At 42.9% G+C, this 20,407-nt stretch overlaps 1 protein-coding gene across 1 annotated transcript in view; it reads left to right on the top strand.

Moving 5' to 3' along the window:
- Nucleotides 1-15,596: 15,596 nt before the first annotated feature.
- C1QL4 (complement C1q like 4) overlaps nt 15,597-20,407 on the top strand; it is a 29,859-nt gene continuing 25,048 nt past the window's right edge. Inside the window, exon 1 of the mRNA XM_089508188.1 lies at nt 15,597-16,540. Coding sequence (XP_089364314.1) covers nt 15,977-16,540 — 564 coding nt within the window. The 5' untranslated portion in view covers nt 15,597-15,976. The remainder of the gene's footprint in view (nt 16,541-20,407) is intronic.

The raw sequence follows: 20,407 nt of genomic DNA, 5'->3' as shown, positions 1-20,407 counted from the left end.
ACTTGGGCAACCCGCCTGCAACCAGGACTTCTCCCACAGCTTTTTCAAGAACAGGAAAGTGTCATTCTTGAAATGCTGTGGGAGAAGTCTGGGCTGCAGGTGGGCTGCCTGAGTGGATACAGGCAGCCTACAGCCCGGACAAAGGTAAATGTAGTAACATCAGTTTTAGATTTTTAGATCCTGTGTCTCTCCCGCCAGGAATCCTTGGGTGCGACAATCTCTGCAGATGGTAAGAATGGTTCCCAAGAACAGCAGGACTGAGAATTATTACATCAGTTTAATTTTGTAGCACAGACCTTTGGAACTAGAGTGCAGAGAAGTAGACTAGCAATTTTAAAAAAAGAATTAGGATTAAATAATTAATTTTAAGAATTAATACAATCTGAATCCAGAACTTCATTCTGAATACTTGAACATGGACCTCACAAAAATCTGCTTCTGGCTGCCCCAAGCTTTCTTTATTCCAGAATTCAAACGGGGGGGAGGGGGGTCATTTTGCTACTGCTATTGTCAGAACATGGAGAAACAGAAATCCTTGGTGATCTACCTGAGATCTATCAGCAGATCCTAATTCTAAGGTCTATTTTCTACCTACACAAGCTCTATTCAGCTTTTAAAAGGGCAAGAACCCTCTTTTACTCTGCCAACTCTTCCCTGTCAGTTAAAATAGTTTTATGACAGCTGAGAATTTTTAAAAATAACTTTTCTGGTTTTAAATTGATTGCTTTTAAATATCTCTATAATCTGGATATTTTAAAAATCAGCTTATTTTCAATTAATTCCATTGTGTTGTGTTTTCTATGAACTTTTTCACACGAGGACCTATGTGCTTCCATCCCGAAAATGGTTAAAGTGTTGTCATCCCGGAAAAGCAAACAAATTCGCTAATGCTTATCACACAGATAGCATAACAAGGGGTTAAAAGCATATTACTTAGGCAAGAAAGTGGCTCAAAAGTGAATTTGGGTTTCAGACAGATGAGAACAAATCCCCTTGCTAGCTTGGAAATAACTTTTTTGTGCATGCTCCAAACTGTCATTTCCACAAGTGCATACACACACATGCTCCAGAGAGGGAAGGGAAACTGGGGAAGAAAATTCCCTTGCAAACAAACAAACAAACAAACACCAGAGAGAAAGAGGAGGTGGCTACTCCATAAACCTGCCTGATTTCAGCAAGGGCTGCAATTCCCAGATGCCCTCCTTTTCCAGGACATGTCCTCCATTTCTCCCTCTCTCTCTGCCTTCTCCCACCAGCTGTTCCCTTTATTAGAGGCTTCAGGAGGAGGAGACCAGCTGCAGGAGAGAAAGCAGTGTGTGTGTCCCTTTAAGAACAAGGCTGCCTCCCTCTCCTCAGCACAGCAAAGGAACCCTGGGAAATCTGGGAACAGGGAGAATCTGGGACATGGTTATGAGATTGCTGCAATTACACGAAGAGACTGAATTCGTGCATGAACTGCAAATGAAAAGACGGTATTTTTGTGAAAATGCTTATTCCCTGATTCACCTCATTTTCTGTTTGGATTCTGACCTGTTTGTGTGCAGCGTCGTCTGAAAAGCAATTGCGGAATTGTCCCTAATGCCCTGGATGACCCTGCATTGTGACCAGTTTAACCTTCCAATTTTCCCCGTGTGAAAAATGTCCTATGAATTGTTATGAATCACTCTGGGAGTTATAAAACTGACCAGGCAGCATACAAATATTATATATATCAGTAACCCCAAATCCATACTGGATGGGCCTCTATGGGTACAGAGTTTTAAAAGGTTAAGTAGATGGCTGTCTTAAATTATGTAATTAATTGGCATAAGATGTGGTGATGTTCCCAATATTAAGCTCCCTCCTGTTACCTGGATTTGAAAATACCAAATGTAGCTACAACAGGGGAACCTATAACAAAAAGGATCTAACGGACTGGGACTTAAATCTACTTTCAACAAAGGTAAAACTCTTTCACTTGGAATATAATTGGCAAGTTTTACCTACACAGCAGCTAAAGGTTTTTCCAGGTGTAACAGTACACAGATGTCTTAAGAAATTCAATGTTCTCTGCCTAAGAAAGGGGCAGTTAGCCTCGCACAAGAAAGAAATACCCTGGATCTCAATGGAAGTTATTTTGCTGCTGCTAATAGGTTTGAAATTTTATTACCTGTGTTTTACTGCTCTTTGTTCAAGGTCCCCACATTGCCAAGAAGGGGAGTACCCTCTCCCTGCATTGATGACCCTCTCTAGACCAACAGAAGTTATCTGAGACAAAATGTAGGCCTGTGATTCTATCATTGTTATTTTTTCTTCTCCTGTATGATTTTTAACATTTTTGCCTGATGAAAAAGCCGGTGAGGCTTTAAAAGTTTGCATGGTGTACTTTGTGCTTTTTATTGGTCCGATAAAGGTATCACCGTGATGTATATTCTGAGCTCTGGAAACAGTTCACTTTCTATTTTTTCACTATATGAATAAATAAATATGTGTCCTTTACTTATATATAATCCTATAAAGTACCCCATCCTTCATGACAACTGTCTGATGAGAGGGCAAAATCACTTGGCCACCTAGTGCTCCATGGCTGGAACACCACAGAGGGAAGCAGTGTGCCCCTGAGTGCAGAGTGAAGCTCTGGAGAACTTGCCAGAGGCCCACACAAGATATGCTTGCTCACCCTCCACATCAGAAGGGAGAAAGCTTCAAGAGTCTGGGTTCCTATTTTCCACCTCTGAGCAATCAAAGAGTGAACAAAGCTCTTTCCCACCAACCACAGAAAGTAGATGGGACAAACCTCTGTAATGTACCAGCCTCCATATGGCCAGAAGATTTCCAGTTTGGTGGGGGAAAACCATCATATTAAAAGTGTGTTGGGGAAGGGTCAAATTTGTCTTAAAAGGTGAGTTGCCATTCCAGAAGTGACAGGAACCGCAGGAAATCCACCCTTGCGACGTACACCAACATGTACAAACTCACACGCACACATTGATACGCTCAGATGAACATTTTGCTAGTGTCTTTATAAAGGTTAAAGCAGCACTGAATTTCCCCTTCTGCAGCAAAAAAGAACAATTTGATCCACATATCGGTGAGGCCAACTATTATTAACATGCACACACCCTCAAAATAATCGCTACCAACCCCCCCCCCCCAGTTTTTTGCGTTTGCTCTGCATTATCCTCACTGGAATCGATCCAATGAGGATTGGAATTGATTTCCAGTGGGAACTAGGGGAATATACCTCGAGTCAGGATTCGGAGCTTTTGGTAGTGGGAACGATCCCAAAGAGAAAGTCAGGGCACTGTCTCTGCAACCAACTCCCCAATTCTACTCTGGCTAGAAATGGTTCTTACAGGGCCATTCTCAGCCTGGGTATCTCAGCCCTTTTTAAAATGGAGATTGGGTACTACCTTCTGCGTGTATAACAGATGCTTTACCACTGAATTTGGTTATTGTCTCTGCCTACTCTAGTAACTGTCAGTTATCCAATGAACAAATGATCCAGTTCATCATATTAAACCTGTAAGACAATACCATTTTTGCACTGTATGTTTGTTCACTGGTCATTGACCCAAAAGTCAAGATGAACAGATTCTTGGGATCTTTCTATATCTCTTTTTTTGTCCAGAGAGACTTCTTTCTCCTCGCTCCAAACTAAACGGTACATTAACAATGCAAATACTCATGGCTTCCCTTTGTACTAGCTTTGTGCTCCTTGTTTTGGGGGTACAAGTGGTCATCAGATGCTTTGGTAATGCTTGCCATTAATTTTGTGTTCCCTGTCAAGTGTCTGAGCATGGTGTTATACAGTTAATGTTATACTGTCTGTATGACATTAACAATATCCAGATTGCCCCCAGGAGGTCATTACTTCTCCTCTATTGTTTTTTTTTAATAAAATATTTCTGTGGAGAAAATGTATGCTCACTAGCAGTGTGTGTAATGCACTGTAATGGAAAGAAGTTAGTGTAGACTTGTGGCCAGAGGCTGGCCTCACATGAGAGATACCCATTTTTAAAGAAAAATAAATGTATACTTGATGTTTGAACACTGGAGACAGTGAGGATACAGCTGCAGGAGGAAAAGGGCAGTGAAAAATGAAAAATTGTTGACTAAATGAATGAGAGCAACTAGACAGGAGAGAATGTCACATGCCACACATTGATGCTGTGGACACCACTGAAGAAATGCTCGTAGGACATTTGCAGAACCACAGTTCCAACCGAGTTAAAAGCAGCTGCATATGACGGAGTAAGGGTCTCTGTGTTCCAGCAACTGCAGTCAGCAGTTCAATGGCTAGAAAACAAACAGTGGTCCATGAGAGAATGGGATCACTTGCTAGGGCGACATCATCCGGGCAGATAAATGATGGCTCAGTAGTCGGCTCGGAGGAGGGGCGGGGAGGCTATCCCTTGAAAGACACAAGAAATAATCTCCCACTGTTAAATCAGAGTATTAAGAAGATGGGAGGAGAGAATCTGTGGAGAGTTTGTTCACTGTCATATAATGGGTGCTTAACTTTGAACAAGGCTTACAGGACTATACCATCACCAAGCAAAGTCAAGCCACAATACAGGCAATATGGGTTGAATTGTAAACTGAGTGCATGGTGAAAATAGTCATACATGCCAAACTAAGCATGAACCCACTCAGCAATCCAGTTTGATACAGTTGTGCTGTGAAGAAGTCTCAGAGACAGGGTTGGTATCAAGAGAGCTAGGAAGAGTTACTTTTTTGTAATACAACTCCCAGAAAGGCAGATCATGCTGACTGGGGGATTGTGGGAGATATAGTCTAAAAATCTAACTTTCCCAAGTTCTCAGTGTGCTAGTACTGTTGCAGGCATTACAACGTTTGAGTCATGGACATAGGTCTCATCCTGACAAGACAAACGTATCTAAAGGTGGTGATATTTGTTGCTGCTATTTATAAAACTGTACAAATGATATTTCTGTTGTGATGTACTATTTTCTGGCAATTCCTGGCACCAGCTGCAATATTTTGATCCCATTCTTAAGTGGGTTTCTTTGAGACAGAACAATAAATTCCTTTCTCCTCTATAAAAAAACAAAACAAAAACTATTTCAGAGTTATAGTGCATCACTGAAATGGCACTTTTGCACTGTAATACTAACAAAAAATAAACATCCAAACAGGAAAAAAAATACCTTTGAAACCATCTGTTCCCCTCAACAAACTGTGTCATGGGTAATAAAAACTTGGAAGTCCCCTAGTGCTGATACTAGCTACAAACAGCCCCCCAAAAGAGTGTAACAGGTGGATGCTGAGGTGACAACAACCAGCAAAAACTGGCAAAACACAAGGAGTTATATTGTGAGAACTCACGCTTCTTTAGACCAAGCTGGAAGAACCATTAGACAAGGGAACCGGTGGTAACTGCCATGACCCGTCCTTGTTTTTCTTGTACCAAAAACAAAGACATTCTCCAAAGCATCCAGCCTCCTCCTGTGATTCTCTGGTCAGAGGAAAAGATTGCTAGAAGGCAGCTGAGCTGACTTTGGCCTTTCCTTCGGGGTCTCTGGGCGCCAGCCACATCTCAACGGCCCCCCCAGGCCTTTCCTGCTAATTAACATGGGTTCCAGAGGCCTTCCTCCCTTGTTCTTTCCTTCACTCTAATTAATTCGCTGTTGCTGCTCATTAGGATCAGCCTGCAGAGCATGCTTGGGATGCAGCTCCTCTGGTGGCCCCTGGGCTACAAAGGCAACAACTCTAGTGGCCGGTCAAACAGCTCTTCCATCCCCCACCTCCACCACCCATCAAACACAGCAGACCAGAAGGGAAGAGGGGAATAGCAATCGTCTTTAGCCAAGGTGGAGTTGAAGATCAGAGCATCGATCCTATGACAATCCCCTAGAATATATTCAGCTCAGTTGTTGTGTGGTGGAAAAGCGGGGGGGGGGGGGGGGGAGTGTAATTTGCTGCACAAACATTGCCAGCTGTTTTTTTCTTTTTCTTTTTCTTTTAAGAATTGCATTGATCCCAGTGCATAAAGCACCCATAAATCCATCTAATATCCTGACTTGATTGATTATTGCCCTTTGAAAAGACTCTGTCCAGGACTGCAAATTTTGAAATGATACTGGTAAATTACACATACTATTGTAAAGGTGGGAAAGAACAGGTTAGCCTAGGTAAGGTGGCAGCAGGGGCAAGAAGCACAAAAAAAAGCCTGCACAATCTGATTGGGAGCCAGCAGTGTCCCCAAATACAGATAAACCAAGACATGTGCTTAGACACAAGAATAAATGCACCCAGAAGACACTGTACAAAAAGGCACATACAATGTGAAGCACAACAAAACCTCTCCAACCAAGCAATACATAGAAAAGGAGAGATGTATGCCAACACAACATATGCACAGGTAAGGCAATGTACACACACTTACTGTATAAGTCTAGATATAAGTCATGTATAAGTATAGGAATGTAAGTAAAAAAATTGACCCCAAAAACCTGAGTCGACATCCACAGGTCAATGTAAGTACTATATTTTTAATCTTATCAAAAAACAACCATCCCCTGGTGAAAGGCAAGAGTGAAATCTGTCCTGCAAGCACTGACTGCCCTCTACTCTCTCATCCAGCCAGCCTCTGGAGTGAGCACAAACAGTTATTCCTACTGGAATTTTGTTAGGTTTGGCATCATTTTCCTTTGGTGTGTACTTTAGATCCTTTGTTACATGCCCCTATGTGATATCCTCGATTTATCCACAGGTGATATCAAAATAGATAATTTAGGCCCCAAAACATGCCCTCGACTTATAGATGAGTATATACGGTAATTCCTACAGGGAAAAAACAAACACATAATAATAATAATAATAATAATAATAATAATATTTTATTTTTATACCGCTATTCCAGCGATCACAGCGGTGTACATCAAAGAGTAAGACAATTAAAACATCAGCATGACAATAATACAAAGTTAACAATTAAGAACAGTAAAAACCAACAACACGCTATACAAGTGGCTGTGTAGAATGGAATACACAAAAACATTGCCAAGGGGAAGAGAATGACCACAAGGCTCACGGGGGGAAAGCCTGGCGGAACAAAAAAGTCTTCAAGTTCTTCTTGAAAGCATTGAGGGAGGTGGAAGTATGGAGCTCATTGGGGAGGGAGTTCCAGAGCATAGGGGCTGAAATAGAGAAAGCCCTCTGAGCTGATACATATCGAGCGTCTGGAACTCTTAAAAGATGTCTTTCACCCGACCTGAGAGTGCGGGGCGGATTGTATGGGAAGAGGCGGTCCTCCAAGTACCCTGGGCCCAAGCCATTTAGGGCTTTATAGGTGATAACCAACACCTTGTATTCGGCCTGGAAGCAAATAGGCAGCCAATGGTGATCTTTTAGGACTGGTGTTATATGGCTGGCCCTGGAACATCCAGTAACCAGCCGAGCAGCCATATTCTGCACTAATTGAAGCTTCCAGGTTTGGTACAAGGGTTGCCCCATGTAAAGCGCATTACAGAAATCTAATCGAGAGGTTACCAGAGCATGTACAACGGTTTCAAGGTCCCCCCGGCCAAGGAAGGGTCGTAGTTTGCATATCAGCCGAAGCTGATAACAGGTGCTCCTGACCACCGCATCCACCTGAGCAGTAAGGTGAAGCGACGAGTCCAGAAGCACCCCCAAACTGCGAACAGAGTCCTTCACAGGGAGCGTGACCCCATTTAGGACAGGTGGAAAAATTTCCTTACCCGGGCCAGGAGAGCCAATCACCAGTACTTCCGTTTTCTCTGGATTCAGGCTGAGTCTGTTTTCCCTCATCCAGCCCATTACCGACTCCAAGCAAACATTAAGAGGAGAGATGCCATCCCTAGTTAATGCATCAGTCGGAGACACAGAGAAAACTATTTGGGTGTCATCAGCATACTGATAACACCGTGCCCCGTGTCTCCGGATGATCTCTCCCAGCGGCTTCATGTAAATGTTAAATAGCATAGAGGACAAAATCGCTCCCTGAGGGATCCCAGATGTCAGGGCCCTCCTATCGGAGCGACAGTCCCCCAGCTCCACCATCTGGAATCTGCCCGAGAGGTAGGAACGGAACCACTGCAAAGCAGAGCCCCCGATACCCAACTCCCTCAGGCGACCCAGAAGGATACCATGGTCGATGGTATCGAAGGCCGCTGAGATGTCCAAGAGCACTAACAGGGACACACTCCCCCTGTCCATACCCAGACGGAGATCCTCAACTAAGGCGACCATAGCAGTCTCAACTCCATAGCCCACCCGGAAGCCAGTTTGAAATGGGTCCAGATAATCCGTCTCATCCAAGATCCCTTGAAGCTGAAAAGCAACTGCCCTCTCGATTACCTTCCCTAAAAATGGCAGCAGCGAGACAGGCCGATAATTGTTCCGAATTAGGGGGTCAAGGGAGGGCTTTTTCAACAAAGGTTTAACAATGGCCGTCTTCAAAGTTGATGGAAACTGCCCATCCTTGAAGGATGTATTAATAATACGGTGCAACATATTAGTCACAACCGTTCCCCCTTGAGCTGTCAGCCATGAAGGACAGGGATCGAGAGAGCAAGTCATCTTCCTAACACTTCGAAGAATCTTGTCTACATCCTCAGTACAGACAGACTCAAAGTGATCCAGTTTAACCAAGTCCATGGAGGCTCTGGACACCTCTTCTCTAGATTCTGAACTAATAATGGAGTCGAGATCAACCCTTATCCGAGAGATTTTATCCACGAAGAAGTTGTTAAACTCGTCACAGCAGGCTTTCGATGGTTCCAAAATAGGGTTCAGGGGAGGAGGGAGTTGAGTAAGCTCCCTCACTACCCTGAACAGCTCTGCCGGACGTGACTCCGCGGACGCGATACGCGCAGAAAAGAACGAGTTCTTCGCTGCGATTATTGCCACCCCGTAGTCCTTCAAAAGAGAGTCCAGGAGTGTCTTGTCGGCTAAGGCCTGATGTCTCCACCATTTGCGCTCTAGTTGTCGCAAAACCCGCTTCCTGGCCCGAAGATCTTCCGTATACCAAGGCCGTTTTTTGGAAGCAGGTCTGAGAGGACGCTTGGGAGCAAGGACATGCACAGAAATACAGGCCAGCCTCCCACAAAAAGTCTAAAATACAGGAGTGCACGTGACACTCTCTCAGCCTCAGAGGATGGCAATGGCAATTCCCCTCTGAAGAAACTTGCCAAGAAAACCTTGTGAAAAGCCTTAGGGTTGCCATATGTCAGGAATGACTTGAAGGCACACAACAACAAGAAAACTAACCATATGCATATGCAAAAAAAGCTGGTTCAGTCCAGCTCCAAAAATCCAGTGGGTACAGAAACACTGAAATAAAGCCACTACCGTCTTAATCTGTGGACAAAGATTGGTACTACGTACGAAGTTTGTCAAGACAGATATTTGGATAAGAACAATATTCACATCGCTCTGTCTCTCTCTCACACACACTCACACACAAATACAGCCATAGAGACACAGAAAAAGAGGGGGGGGGAGGAAGGAGGGAAAGAGAAGAGAGACAGACGAGAAAGTGAGAGGAAAAAAAACATCAGGTATGGATTACACACATAATTCACATACACGTTGCCAGTACATCAAAAGGCTTTAGGAACAACGACACCATTGTTTCCAACACAGGTACAAATGAACACCTCTATAGAGGCCATACAAAGCTGAAGTGGAAGAAATAGTGCAAGCTGGAAACCTAATTTTAAGTAATATTCAAACTGAGTAGATACTGTCTTGGTGAACATCAAGAAAATTAACCCTTTCTCCAAACAGAGCCAATACCAGCCTGTTTGAATCTGAACAACCGTTCTGAGCAGCATGTTGGTGAGGCAAAAGAAAGTCTGGCATTTTTCGGTCATCTTCTTTTGTCTGTTGTTTTAATTGCACAGAAAATGCAGATTTTAATCCCTTTTGAAGGAAATTAGGAATCCTAGATACTCCAAGGACAAAACCTAAAATTTTCATAGTATTCTATTATTTAAAATAAAGGAAGAAAAGCTTATAAAATTCAGTAAAGGTTGTAAAAGAGCAGCCATGAATCAGAAGGCTTTGCTCTTCAGTTAAGAAGAATGTGAGAGAGTCAATGACAGCTGCTAGGGGCAGAGAGAGGCATGTTGCTATTGAGACATATTAGGCTCTCTAGATTGTTGCCTCCTGGGCAAAAACAGTAGCAAAGGAAACTTCTGGGATGACTCAGTGCTGGTATCTTTCACATACACACACACAGACATATGAATAAAGCAATGTTGAAAAATTATACACATTTAGATATGAAATAAATACAAAACACATAGATTGCAGTTCATTTGTAGAGGATGCAAATACATAATGAAACACTAACATGAAGGTTAATGCATATTTATAAACAAGTAATAATAATAATAATAATGTTTATTTATATACCGCTTTTCCAAATTAGATCAAAGCGGTGTACAACAGGAAGTACAATACAAAGTCAAAAAAACAACAACATAACAGGCCTCTCTCCCCCTCAAGATGGTAGTCGGAAGGAGGGCTTTTTCTTCTTTCAGGCAGGCAGTTGGAGCTTTGCCTGCCTCTCTCCCCCCAAGATGGTGGCTGAAGGGAGGGCTTTTCTTCTTTCAGGCAGGCAGTTGGAGCTTGCCTGCCTCTCTCCCCCCAAGATGGTGGCTGAAGGGAGGGCTTGTCTTCTTCCAGGCAGGCAGTTGGAGCTAGCCTGCCTCTCTCCCCCCAAGATGGTGGCTGAAGGGAGGGCTTTTCTTCTTTCAGGCAGGCAGTTGGAGCTTGCCTGCCTCTCTCCCCCCAAGATGGTGGCTGAAGGGAGGGCTTGTCTTCTTCCAGGCAGGCAGTTGGAGCTAGCCTGCCTCTCTCCCCCCAAGATGGTGGCTGAAGGGAGGGCTTTTCTTCTTTCAGGCAGGCAGTTGGAGCTTGCCTGCCTCTCTCCCCCCAAGATGGTGGCTGAAGGGAGGGCTTTTCTTCTTACAGGCAGGCAGTTGGAGCTAGCCTGCCTCTCTCCCCCCAAGATGGTGGCTGAAGGGAGGGCTTTTCTTCTTTCAGGCAGGCAGTTGGAGCTTGCCTGCCTCTCTCCCCCCAAGATGGTGGCTGAAGGGAGGGCTTGTCTTCTTCAGGCAGGCAGTTGGAGCCAGCCTGCCTCTCTCCCCCCAAGATGGTGGCTGAAGGGAGGGCTTTTCTTCTTACAGGCAGGCAGTTGGAGCTAGCCTGCCTCTCTCCCCCCAAGATGGTGGCTGAAGGGAGGGCTTTTCTTCTTTCAGGCAGGCAGTTGGAGCTTGCCTGCCTCTCTCCCCCCAAGATGGTGGCTGAAGGGAGGGCTTTTCTTCTTACAGCCAGGCAGTTGGAGCTTGCCTGCCTCTCTCCCCCCAAGATGGTGGCTGAAGGGAGGGCTTTTCTTCTTTCAGGCAGGCAGTTGGAGCTAGCCTGCCTCTCTCCCCCCAAGATGGTGGCTGAAGGGAGGGCTTTTCTTCTTTCAGACAGGCAGTTGGAGCTAGCCTGCCTCTCTCCCCCCAAGATGGTGGCTGAAGGGAGGGCTTTTCTTCTTTCAGGCAGGCAGTTGGAGCTTGCCTGCCTCTCTCCCCCCAAGATGGTGGCTGAAGGGAGGGCTTTTCTTCTTACAGGCAGGCAGTTGGAGCTTGCCTGCCTCTCTCCCCCCAAGATGGTGGCTGAAGGGAGGGCTTTTCTTCTTTCAGGCAGGCAGTTGGAGCTTGCCTGCCTCTCTCCCCCCAAGATGGTGGCTGAAGGGAGGGCTTGTCTTCTTCAGGCAGGCAGTTGGAGCTTTGCCTGCCTCTCTCCCCCCAAGATGGTGGCTGAAGGGAGGGCTTTTCTTCTTACAGGCAGGCAGTTGGAGCTAGCCTGCCTCTCTCCCCCCAAGATGGTGGCTGAAGGGAGGGCTTTTCTTCTTTCAGGCAGGCAGTTGGAGCGTTGCCTGCCTCTCTCCCCCCAAGATGGTGGCTGAAGGGAGGGCTTTTCTTCTTTCAGGCAGGCAGTTGGAGCTTGCCTGCCTCTCTCCCCCCAAGATGGTGGCTGAAGGGAGGGCTTTTCTTCTTCAGGCAGGCAGTTGGAGCTAGCCTGCCTCTCTCCCCCCAAGATGGTAGAGTCTATCTTATCTGGATTTCCCAAATTTGAAGTACTGCAAAATCCAAATTGTCCACATGGGTGGCTGAGATAGTGACACTTTTGCTTTCTGATGGTTCAGTGTACATAAACTTTATCCCATATACAAAATTATTAAAAATATGTACCCAATAACCTTCAGGCTATGTGTATAAGGGGCATATGAAACATAAGTGCATTTCATATTTAGACCTGCATCTCATCTCCAAGATATCTTGTTATGTATATGCAGATATTCCAAAATCTGGGGGGGAAATCCAAAATACTTCTAGTCCCAAGCATTTTGGGTTAAGGGAGACTCAACCTGTAGAGTAATCATAGGTCTAAATTCAACCATTAGTCCCAAGGTGAGTACACTCACTGGATCAACTGGGGAAGGGGAAGTCAAGACTTAGATAAATCTCACTGATTTCACAGGTCTACCTTTGGGGGGGGGGGTGCTAATAATCAGATTTAGGTCATAAGCTTGGAACAAACATTCCAACAGAAATATCCACTCTCAAATACGGATTTACATACCAAGACATACACATAATCAGGTGCTAGCATGAAAGTGAAGGAATATTGAATCAACAGTTCTGCTAGCTTACACAGATATTGGAGCATCTATGCAGTATCTGTGCAAAAGCTTTTGCACAGCAATTCACCAGCAGCAATGCTGCCTAAAGCTTGTGAGATAGAAAAACAGAGAGACAACACAGGGAAATGCACTAGCATACACAAGTTTAGGATAAAGAACGCCATTGCTCAAGGTACCTTTTGGGAGATGCTATCCCACAGCAGTTCAAACTACACTATGTGAGGAATAAATGCTATTCCTGTAAGATCTTTCTTTAGAAATATGGGCCACTCACTGCAAAGAGAGGCACCAAGGGAGTTACATCTCAACATGCATATACACTGCATAATTAATGCTGCTTGACACCACTTGAAGTGCTGTACTTCCATCCTTTGGAATCCTGGGGTTTGTAGTTTTACAAGGTCTTTGGCCTTCACTGTCAAAGAGTACTGGTGTCTCACTAAACTACGAATTCCAGGATTCTGTAGGTTGGAACCAAGGTAGTTAAAGTGCTGTTAAATTGCATTATTTCTGCAATGTAGATGTACCTTCAGTGGTATTGTTGCTGATTTTTAAATTGCAGAAGGACATTAACCCAATATTCCAAGTTTTGACTGAGTCTATAAAAAGAACTGATTCTTTAAAAAAATCTTGGCTGGAGAGAGCACAATGGCTTTAGAAAAGCATGCTGTAATATTTCCGTTTGAAACTCACATTAACTACCTAGCATCAGCCTACAATAACTGGCTAAGACAAAATAAAACAGGATGAGACAAGATGCAATCTTGAAAATTCACTCTCTCATCCCAGTTCAAAAGCATATCTGCATGTATTGGTTACTCCATGCATGCAAAATGCATATGGCATCCATATTTGAGATATAACCAATTTATAAATATTGGCACAGATATTTATCTGAATCTTAGATACATACAATTTTGCACATTCAGACTTAAATAAGTCCTTGAACATGTCCAAGCAAAATTATGTATTCATACAGAACTATGTATTTATTAGAATGTTCAAAAATACAAGCAAATAAAAGCTCTTTCTAAACAGAAACATGAAACTCTAGTCACATACGCTATATGTTTGTGATGACCCATGATCGTAACAAAAGTGCCTGCTTTTCTATTCAGTCAGTGAACTCCTCCCTGAGTAATGCCTACCAGAAATAAAATATTTAACTGGGTTGCATAGGGATACATATATGGAGAGACAGACATATGGGCTAGGTAATATGCATACAGTATTAACACCTACAAAAAGAAAGCTATGCATAATCTGTCCATAAGAGCATACTGATAGAGGTGCTTCTTACAGCTTATTGGTGAAATGTGAAATGAATTTGGCCCTTTTCACAATATATCTCTTTAATACAACTGCCCTCTGCTGTGGTCTGATCCAAAATCTCGTACAATCAATGCAGTAATTAGGCAGCAGTCAATAAAAGCAATTTCTGCCTTCTACATACAGGTGTGTATTTTCAGATACATGTGGGTTAACAGCCACATGGATACATCTTCCCTCATTCAAAATGTGTGTTCATTTATCATGTATACAATCCAACCATTCCTGCACATCACACAGACATATATATAACTTGCATGCTTTAAGCATGTATGCATCTCTTAAAGGAAGACTTATGCCAACACATGACACATGTCAACATCTCTCTTTTGAATGTGTACACTGTAATTACACATCCCACATCCATATACACTTATAGAATATACCCATAGACATGGCAGTATCAGTTACATAGAACAGAGCAAGAAGAGAGAAAGGAAAATGCACGCACACTTTCTCTCCCTTACACCTGTGTGCATTTCACCTCTTTAATTTGCACACACTTATAAGTATCCAATATGTCACTCCATGTTCTCTGAATCAACTCACACAACTGAATCATTAGAGCGTACAGCACCTCTTTCTGTATAGTATGTGTGTGCATTTGTGTGTGTGTAAGAGAGATGGGTATTTGGGGAGAGTGGGGAAATAATTGATTAATTAATGAATGTGATGGCTTGCAGCCCCTCTAGGAGATTCCGGCTGGATCTGTCAGCTGTTAATCAATCTCCGCTGAGAGAGGCAAAGGAGGCACAAAGGTAAAGCACTTAATTGCATGGGGAAAATGATACAACCCCAGCATATAAAACACATCCTTAAACATGACTCTTGATGCCAATGGGGCTGGGGGAGGGCTAGGATGCAGGCAGAGGGAGCGCACAGTCCCAGATGGAACAAGGAGTGGGGGGAGCACACAGAACACACACTCTGTCATTCCACTATGCAATGTACGCGCCCAGACCAGGCAAGTGACAGGGAGTGCACCTCCCTGCCTTTTCCATAACAGAGAGATGACAGTGATGCTTGTCCACATGGATCCCCCCCAGCAGCACCTGAGGACGGAGGCCTCCAGCCCCTCTCCCCACCCTCCACCCCCACACTTGCTTCTGACAATCCGCCCCTGCTCACATGCAAATGCAAAGCAGAAGCCCAAGCTTGCTGCTACTGCTACTGCTGCTGCTATGGATGGGATGAGACACTTCCAGGCTCCAGGCAGGCATCTCTCAGTGGCTGAGCCTCGCCTCCTTCGTGAAGCACCAGAGGTCGCTCTGGTTGGCTTAAAGCTACTTTTTGCATCTTGGGCAGCTCAGTCAGATCTTCTCTTCTGGAGTTTGTGGAAAGGATTTTGCATGTGGTAGGGAGGGGTGCTGCTGGATGAACTGGTTGTTGGGAAATCTCTCTCACACTCTCATCCCCTCCGGTTTTCTGTTGATGACCATATGATCTGGCACAAGGCGCCTGGAGCTGCTACTCGGTCACCAGCTGAGTTCTCAAGTAGGGAAGAGAAACGAAGGCAAATATATACACACATACACACTTACAAATTCACACATACACATAGACACACACATGCACACTCTTCTTATCTAGACATCTTGATTGCTACCCTATCTCCTGCTTCTGCTGCTGTTACTCCTGCTGCTGCTGCCGCTCACAGGAAAGCATGAACCAGACAAAGTGTCTACTGTAAAACAAAGCAAGTATCTCGTGGAGGAAGAAAGACAGAGGACGCAGCAGAGCTGGGCCACTCAGGACAGAGTTTGCTACACAAGTCAACAAGTGCTTCCTTCCCAGGGACAGAGAGCCGCAGTGGATCATCAAGTGAAGGTCACTCAAGGCGGTAGAACCTCCATCCGGGTAGTCCTTGACTCCAGAGAAACTTCCACCATTACCTCCAAAAGCGAAGACGATTTCTTAACCCTGGCCGCTTCCAGGCTGAGCCGGAAAAAAAGGGTCATCGGGGCTGCCATTGGGGTGGCCATGGTGCTGGTTCTCCTGGTGGCCATCCCCTTGCTGGTGCACAGCTCCAAAACCACCTCCCACTATGAGATGTTGGGCAGCTGCCGTATGGTCTGTGACCCCTACACACCCCAAACCCATGGGGCAGCTTCAGCAGAGGCAAGCCAGGAGCTGGCCGTCATCTCTCCACCTCCTTTTGTGTCTGGAGGGAAGGGAGACCCAGGGAGGAAGGGCAAGTCTGGAATCCGTGGTCCTCCAGGCCCCCCAGGCCCGCCTGGGCCCAGAGGGCCAGCTGGAGAGCCAGGGAGGCCAGGTCCACCAGGCCCCCCTGGCCCAGGCCCTGGGGGTTACATCCCATCCTTCTATAGCCCTAAGATCGCTTTCTACGCAGGACTTCGGAAACCACACGAAGGGTACGAGATCCTCCGCTTTGATGATGTGGTAACCAATGTGGGGAACTACTATGAACCCTCAAGTGGCAAGTTCACCTGCCCTCTACCTGGCATCTACTTCTTCACCTACCATGTGCTCATGCGTGGGGGCGACGGCACCAGCATGTGGGCAGACCTGATGAAGAATGGGCAGGTAAGCTGACATCTCCTCCTATCCTATGATCTTCCTTCTAACCCAAGGCCACCCTCTGCCCTTTCCTCTCTCTTTCTGCAAATATATCTGAGTTCACTTGTAAACCATGCCCTCTGACTCTCCCCTGTCAACCAACAAAGTCTATAGTACTGTCCCACTTTGACTGCAAAGAGGGTGCTTTCTCCACCAAATATTCTCTACACCCCTTTCACACTTCCTTTGTAGCCACTTTGTGTACCCTACTTCACCTACTTGCTCCATCATCTGACCTCTTCCTTCTTCAAATAGCCACACCCACCCTCATTAGCTCCTCCCCTTTAATGCACTGACTCCACCCATTCACCTTTGAAATCTTTCACCTTGTATCTCCTGTCCCTTGGACAGAAATACACAGCATCTGTTTGCTAAAACTTTGCCTAAATTTACTTTATGTACAAAGACATCAAATATTTGGGACATCATCCATCTCAGGTCTGGGGACTGACACTGCCACCTTACACATGTCTACTCAGGAACAAGCCTTGCTGAGGCCATTGGGACTTACTCTCATATAAGCGTATACAGGCTTACAGCCTGGATTAGCAGTATTTTAGAAAAAACAAAAGGTCAACCTGCGACCCAACCCAACCCAAAGACAGAAGGCAATGGGTCTTTTTAGGGAGAAATATTATTCCTATGAGCAGTGGACACTCTTCCTTCCTTGGCATGCTTCTTATTAGTTAATCTTAAACAATGAAAGGGTACTGTTATTCTACATGATTCACGCATGCGAGGCTCTACAGGGTATTTAAAATAACTGTCTTTATAAACAGTCATTGATTCTAATATTAAGACTTGAGAGAGGAGAAGGTTTAACAAATGAAAAATGCATATGAGGCTCCATTTCCCACTGAGATTCATTTAATATCTCTTCTCCTATTTAAAAAAATCCCTTTAGACTTGCAGTCCAGCCTTGCTGTCAGTCAGGTTTTAAAACAGTCTTAGACCAGATTCCATCCTGGGATCCAACCTGTCTGTTCCTTTCTCTTCTTACCATGTTTACCGGTAACTTTTTTTATTCCTCCCCCCCCCCCCCCCCAAACTATTTCTATATTTTTTATATTTCAATGATGGGATTAGAGAGAGAGAGAGAGAACAGAAGCAGAGAACGAAAATATAAAGGAGATTGTATGGAAAAAACTGTAATTTCATTCATAATTCCAAGATAAGAGAATGTTCTCAGTTTATAATGGATGAAAGCAAACTTAAAGAAAAATCACGAATTACATTTTTCCCAACAAAAAATACTTCATTCAGCATGCAATAGGATTCTATTTTCTTTTAAAATAATCTTTGTGTGAAGCCAGTATGAAACTTGATTTCAAAATGCTACAACAAAATAAGTACTCCCTTCCAGTTTACAGAGTAACATGAATTCAAACTTTGTACAGCATCACACCTAGCAACTAGAGTAGTACACATTCTCCTAAATATAGTATCTTTCATTAGTGAAGTTTAATAGGATTTGTAGTGATGAAAGAAGTAGAACCTATTTGATTCCTGCAAATTTTGTGAATCATCTTTATAAACCTATATGTAAAAAAGAGATGCAAAATATATTTTTTTCAATTAGGAGAATCTTATGGAAATTTTAAAGTTTATTATAATAAAACTGTACACAAACTAGTACACTTGCTACTAATGTTGCACGCTACTACATCCATAAACTGTATGCTAAATAAAAAATATATATTTTAGAGTATCTTGCAGCATACATGTGTGTTCAATCTTTTCTGCAAACTGCCACTGCAGATTTTAAAAATATGAAAGATCTATATATTCATTTGACACTTATGCCAGACATATATAGCTACGATGTAATGGATACCTAATATGTGTTGCTGAAAATAAAGTGTTATATTATAACCTAAAATACAACACCAATATTATAATGAATACTTAAGCACATGTAAATGTGTTAACTGCCAAATAATTATGATAATACATATATGTTCTGTGCATTATATAGGTACCATATGTTCAGTTAATTGGAGATGTTGCATGAAGAAAATGTGTGTTATATTTTATCCCATAAATATAGAATTACATCTCTTAATCTAGCATTAATTCCATATTTAGCAGTCAACATATATAGAAAGAGAAATATCTTGATAACAACTGTATCATTTGTAAACATATACAATGAAGAATATCTTGATACATACATGTTCCTGTATACATATTTATATAAACAGATTACATATTAATATGCTATAAAAACTTGATAGTAGTTTCATTCCAGTCACATGTCCATAGGAACATAATGGAATAATTATATATCAATATCTGTAGACTGAGCATTCAAATCAAGAGATTCCATCTAAACTCTTGATACACTAAAGGGTTATGAATCTGAAAAGAGCAGTTATCTATAAAAATACTGACTGAATACCAAATGCATTCCAATAATACCTCAACTCCTTCTTGCATGTTATTTGACTTCATTTCTCTCCACCCAAGCTTTTTTCTGTCCATCAAGAACTAGTCTTTTTTCATGTTTCTTCTTTAGTTAGCGTTTAATAAAATAGGCTATATGACCCCTATCTGATATTTATCAGCAACCACTCCAAAGCTGAACATGGGTAGAAAGTTTTCAGGTGTCTCCCACCTTTTAAATTTTATTAACAAAGTCAAGAATTATAATTTATTTCTTATTTCACTGACAGAGACTCCATAAGTACGAAACATGAAATTATAAGCTATATATGGAAATACAATTTCTTAATAACATTTTAATTTGTTTTAATATAAAATGCACCAAATAACACCAAATTATTAACTGGATTATTTTAAAATTAAGAATTCCCATCCTCAGATCTTTCTGTTTATTTCAAATAAAGCACTGGCCATTATTTATAATAGACAATCTCATTGTTTTGAATCTTAAAAAATAATCCCTGTTTTTCAAACAGCCACCTCAAATAATGAAAGCAACATATGTCACCTTTCTTCACTGAATCAATATGCTATATATTTACAAGTGGTAACTGAGAGTTCTAGTACAATAGTTAAAACTTTAGATTCTCTCTCTTTTGTTCTCGCTCTCCCTCACACACACACACAGTGTTTTATTTCAGGAATGATCTTTCAAGAGCCAAATATCATCTTTTGATTCAAAATTTCACTCAAGTAGCTGTTCTGACTGTCTCATGCCTCATATAGTATTTTAAAATGCAAACACATTTATAAAACACAAATGCAAAATAAGGTATACAAAAATATGATCAACACCACATTTGAATTGAGATTCCTTCAAACACAATTGTTTTAGAGTATTCTCCAGGCACATGTCAGTCCAACACATTAACCCAACAGTGTGCATGTGGGGCACAGTCACAATGTGAGAAGTAACCCTAGTGACATCTCAGAGTCCATGGCCAATTTGGGACTGGCAGAGGTTCTTTCCGAACACATAAAAAAAAGGCAAGTGCTGTCCATTTCATTTTCCACTGATTTAATTAACGGCGCATCCAGCCTGATTGTTTTCATTTGTTTTCTTTCCGTTAAAATAAACTGACCGGGGGAGGTGGTATAAAATGTCTCTGGTGGAGCTGACATATATTCTGGGACATACAACAAAATGGGTATGAACCACCAAAATAAAATTGGAAACGTCGGTAACAAAATCTGGGACTTTCTGGTCTTTTCAATCAGTCTGGATTTATCATCGAACACACTTTCTAACTCAAATAGATTATTTTTGTCAGTTTCCCTATCAAACTGGCCCATATCATCTATTTTCATCCAAGTACTGTATATGTATATGGTCTTGTATTAAGGTGAATCTCATCCTGCCTCCCTCTCTGCTGCGCAAAGCAGATGAGGAGT

Source organism: Sceloporus occidentalis, unplaced genomic scaffold (assembly GCF_023333645.1).
Source record: "Sceloporus occidentalis isolate IW3139 unplaced genomic scaffold, rSceOcc1.0.p SCAF_1, whole genome shotgun sequence".
NCBI classification, from domain to species: Eukaryota; Metazoa; Chordata; class Lepidosauria; order Squamata; family Phrynosomatidae; genus Sceloporus; species Sceloporus occidentalis.
This window is presented reverse-complemented; position numbering and strand designations above follow the sequence as displayed.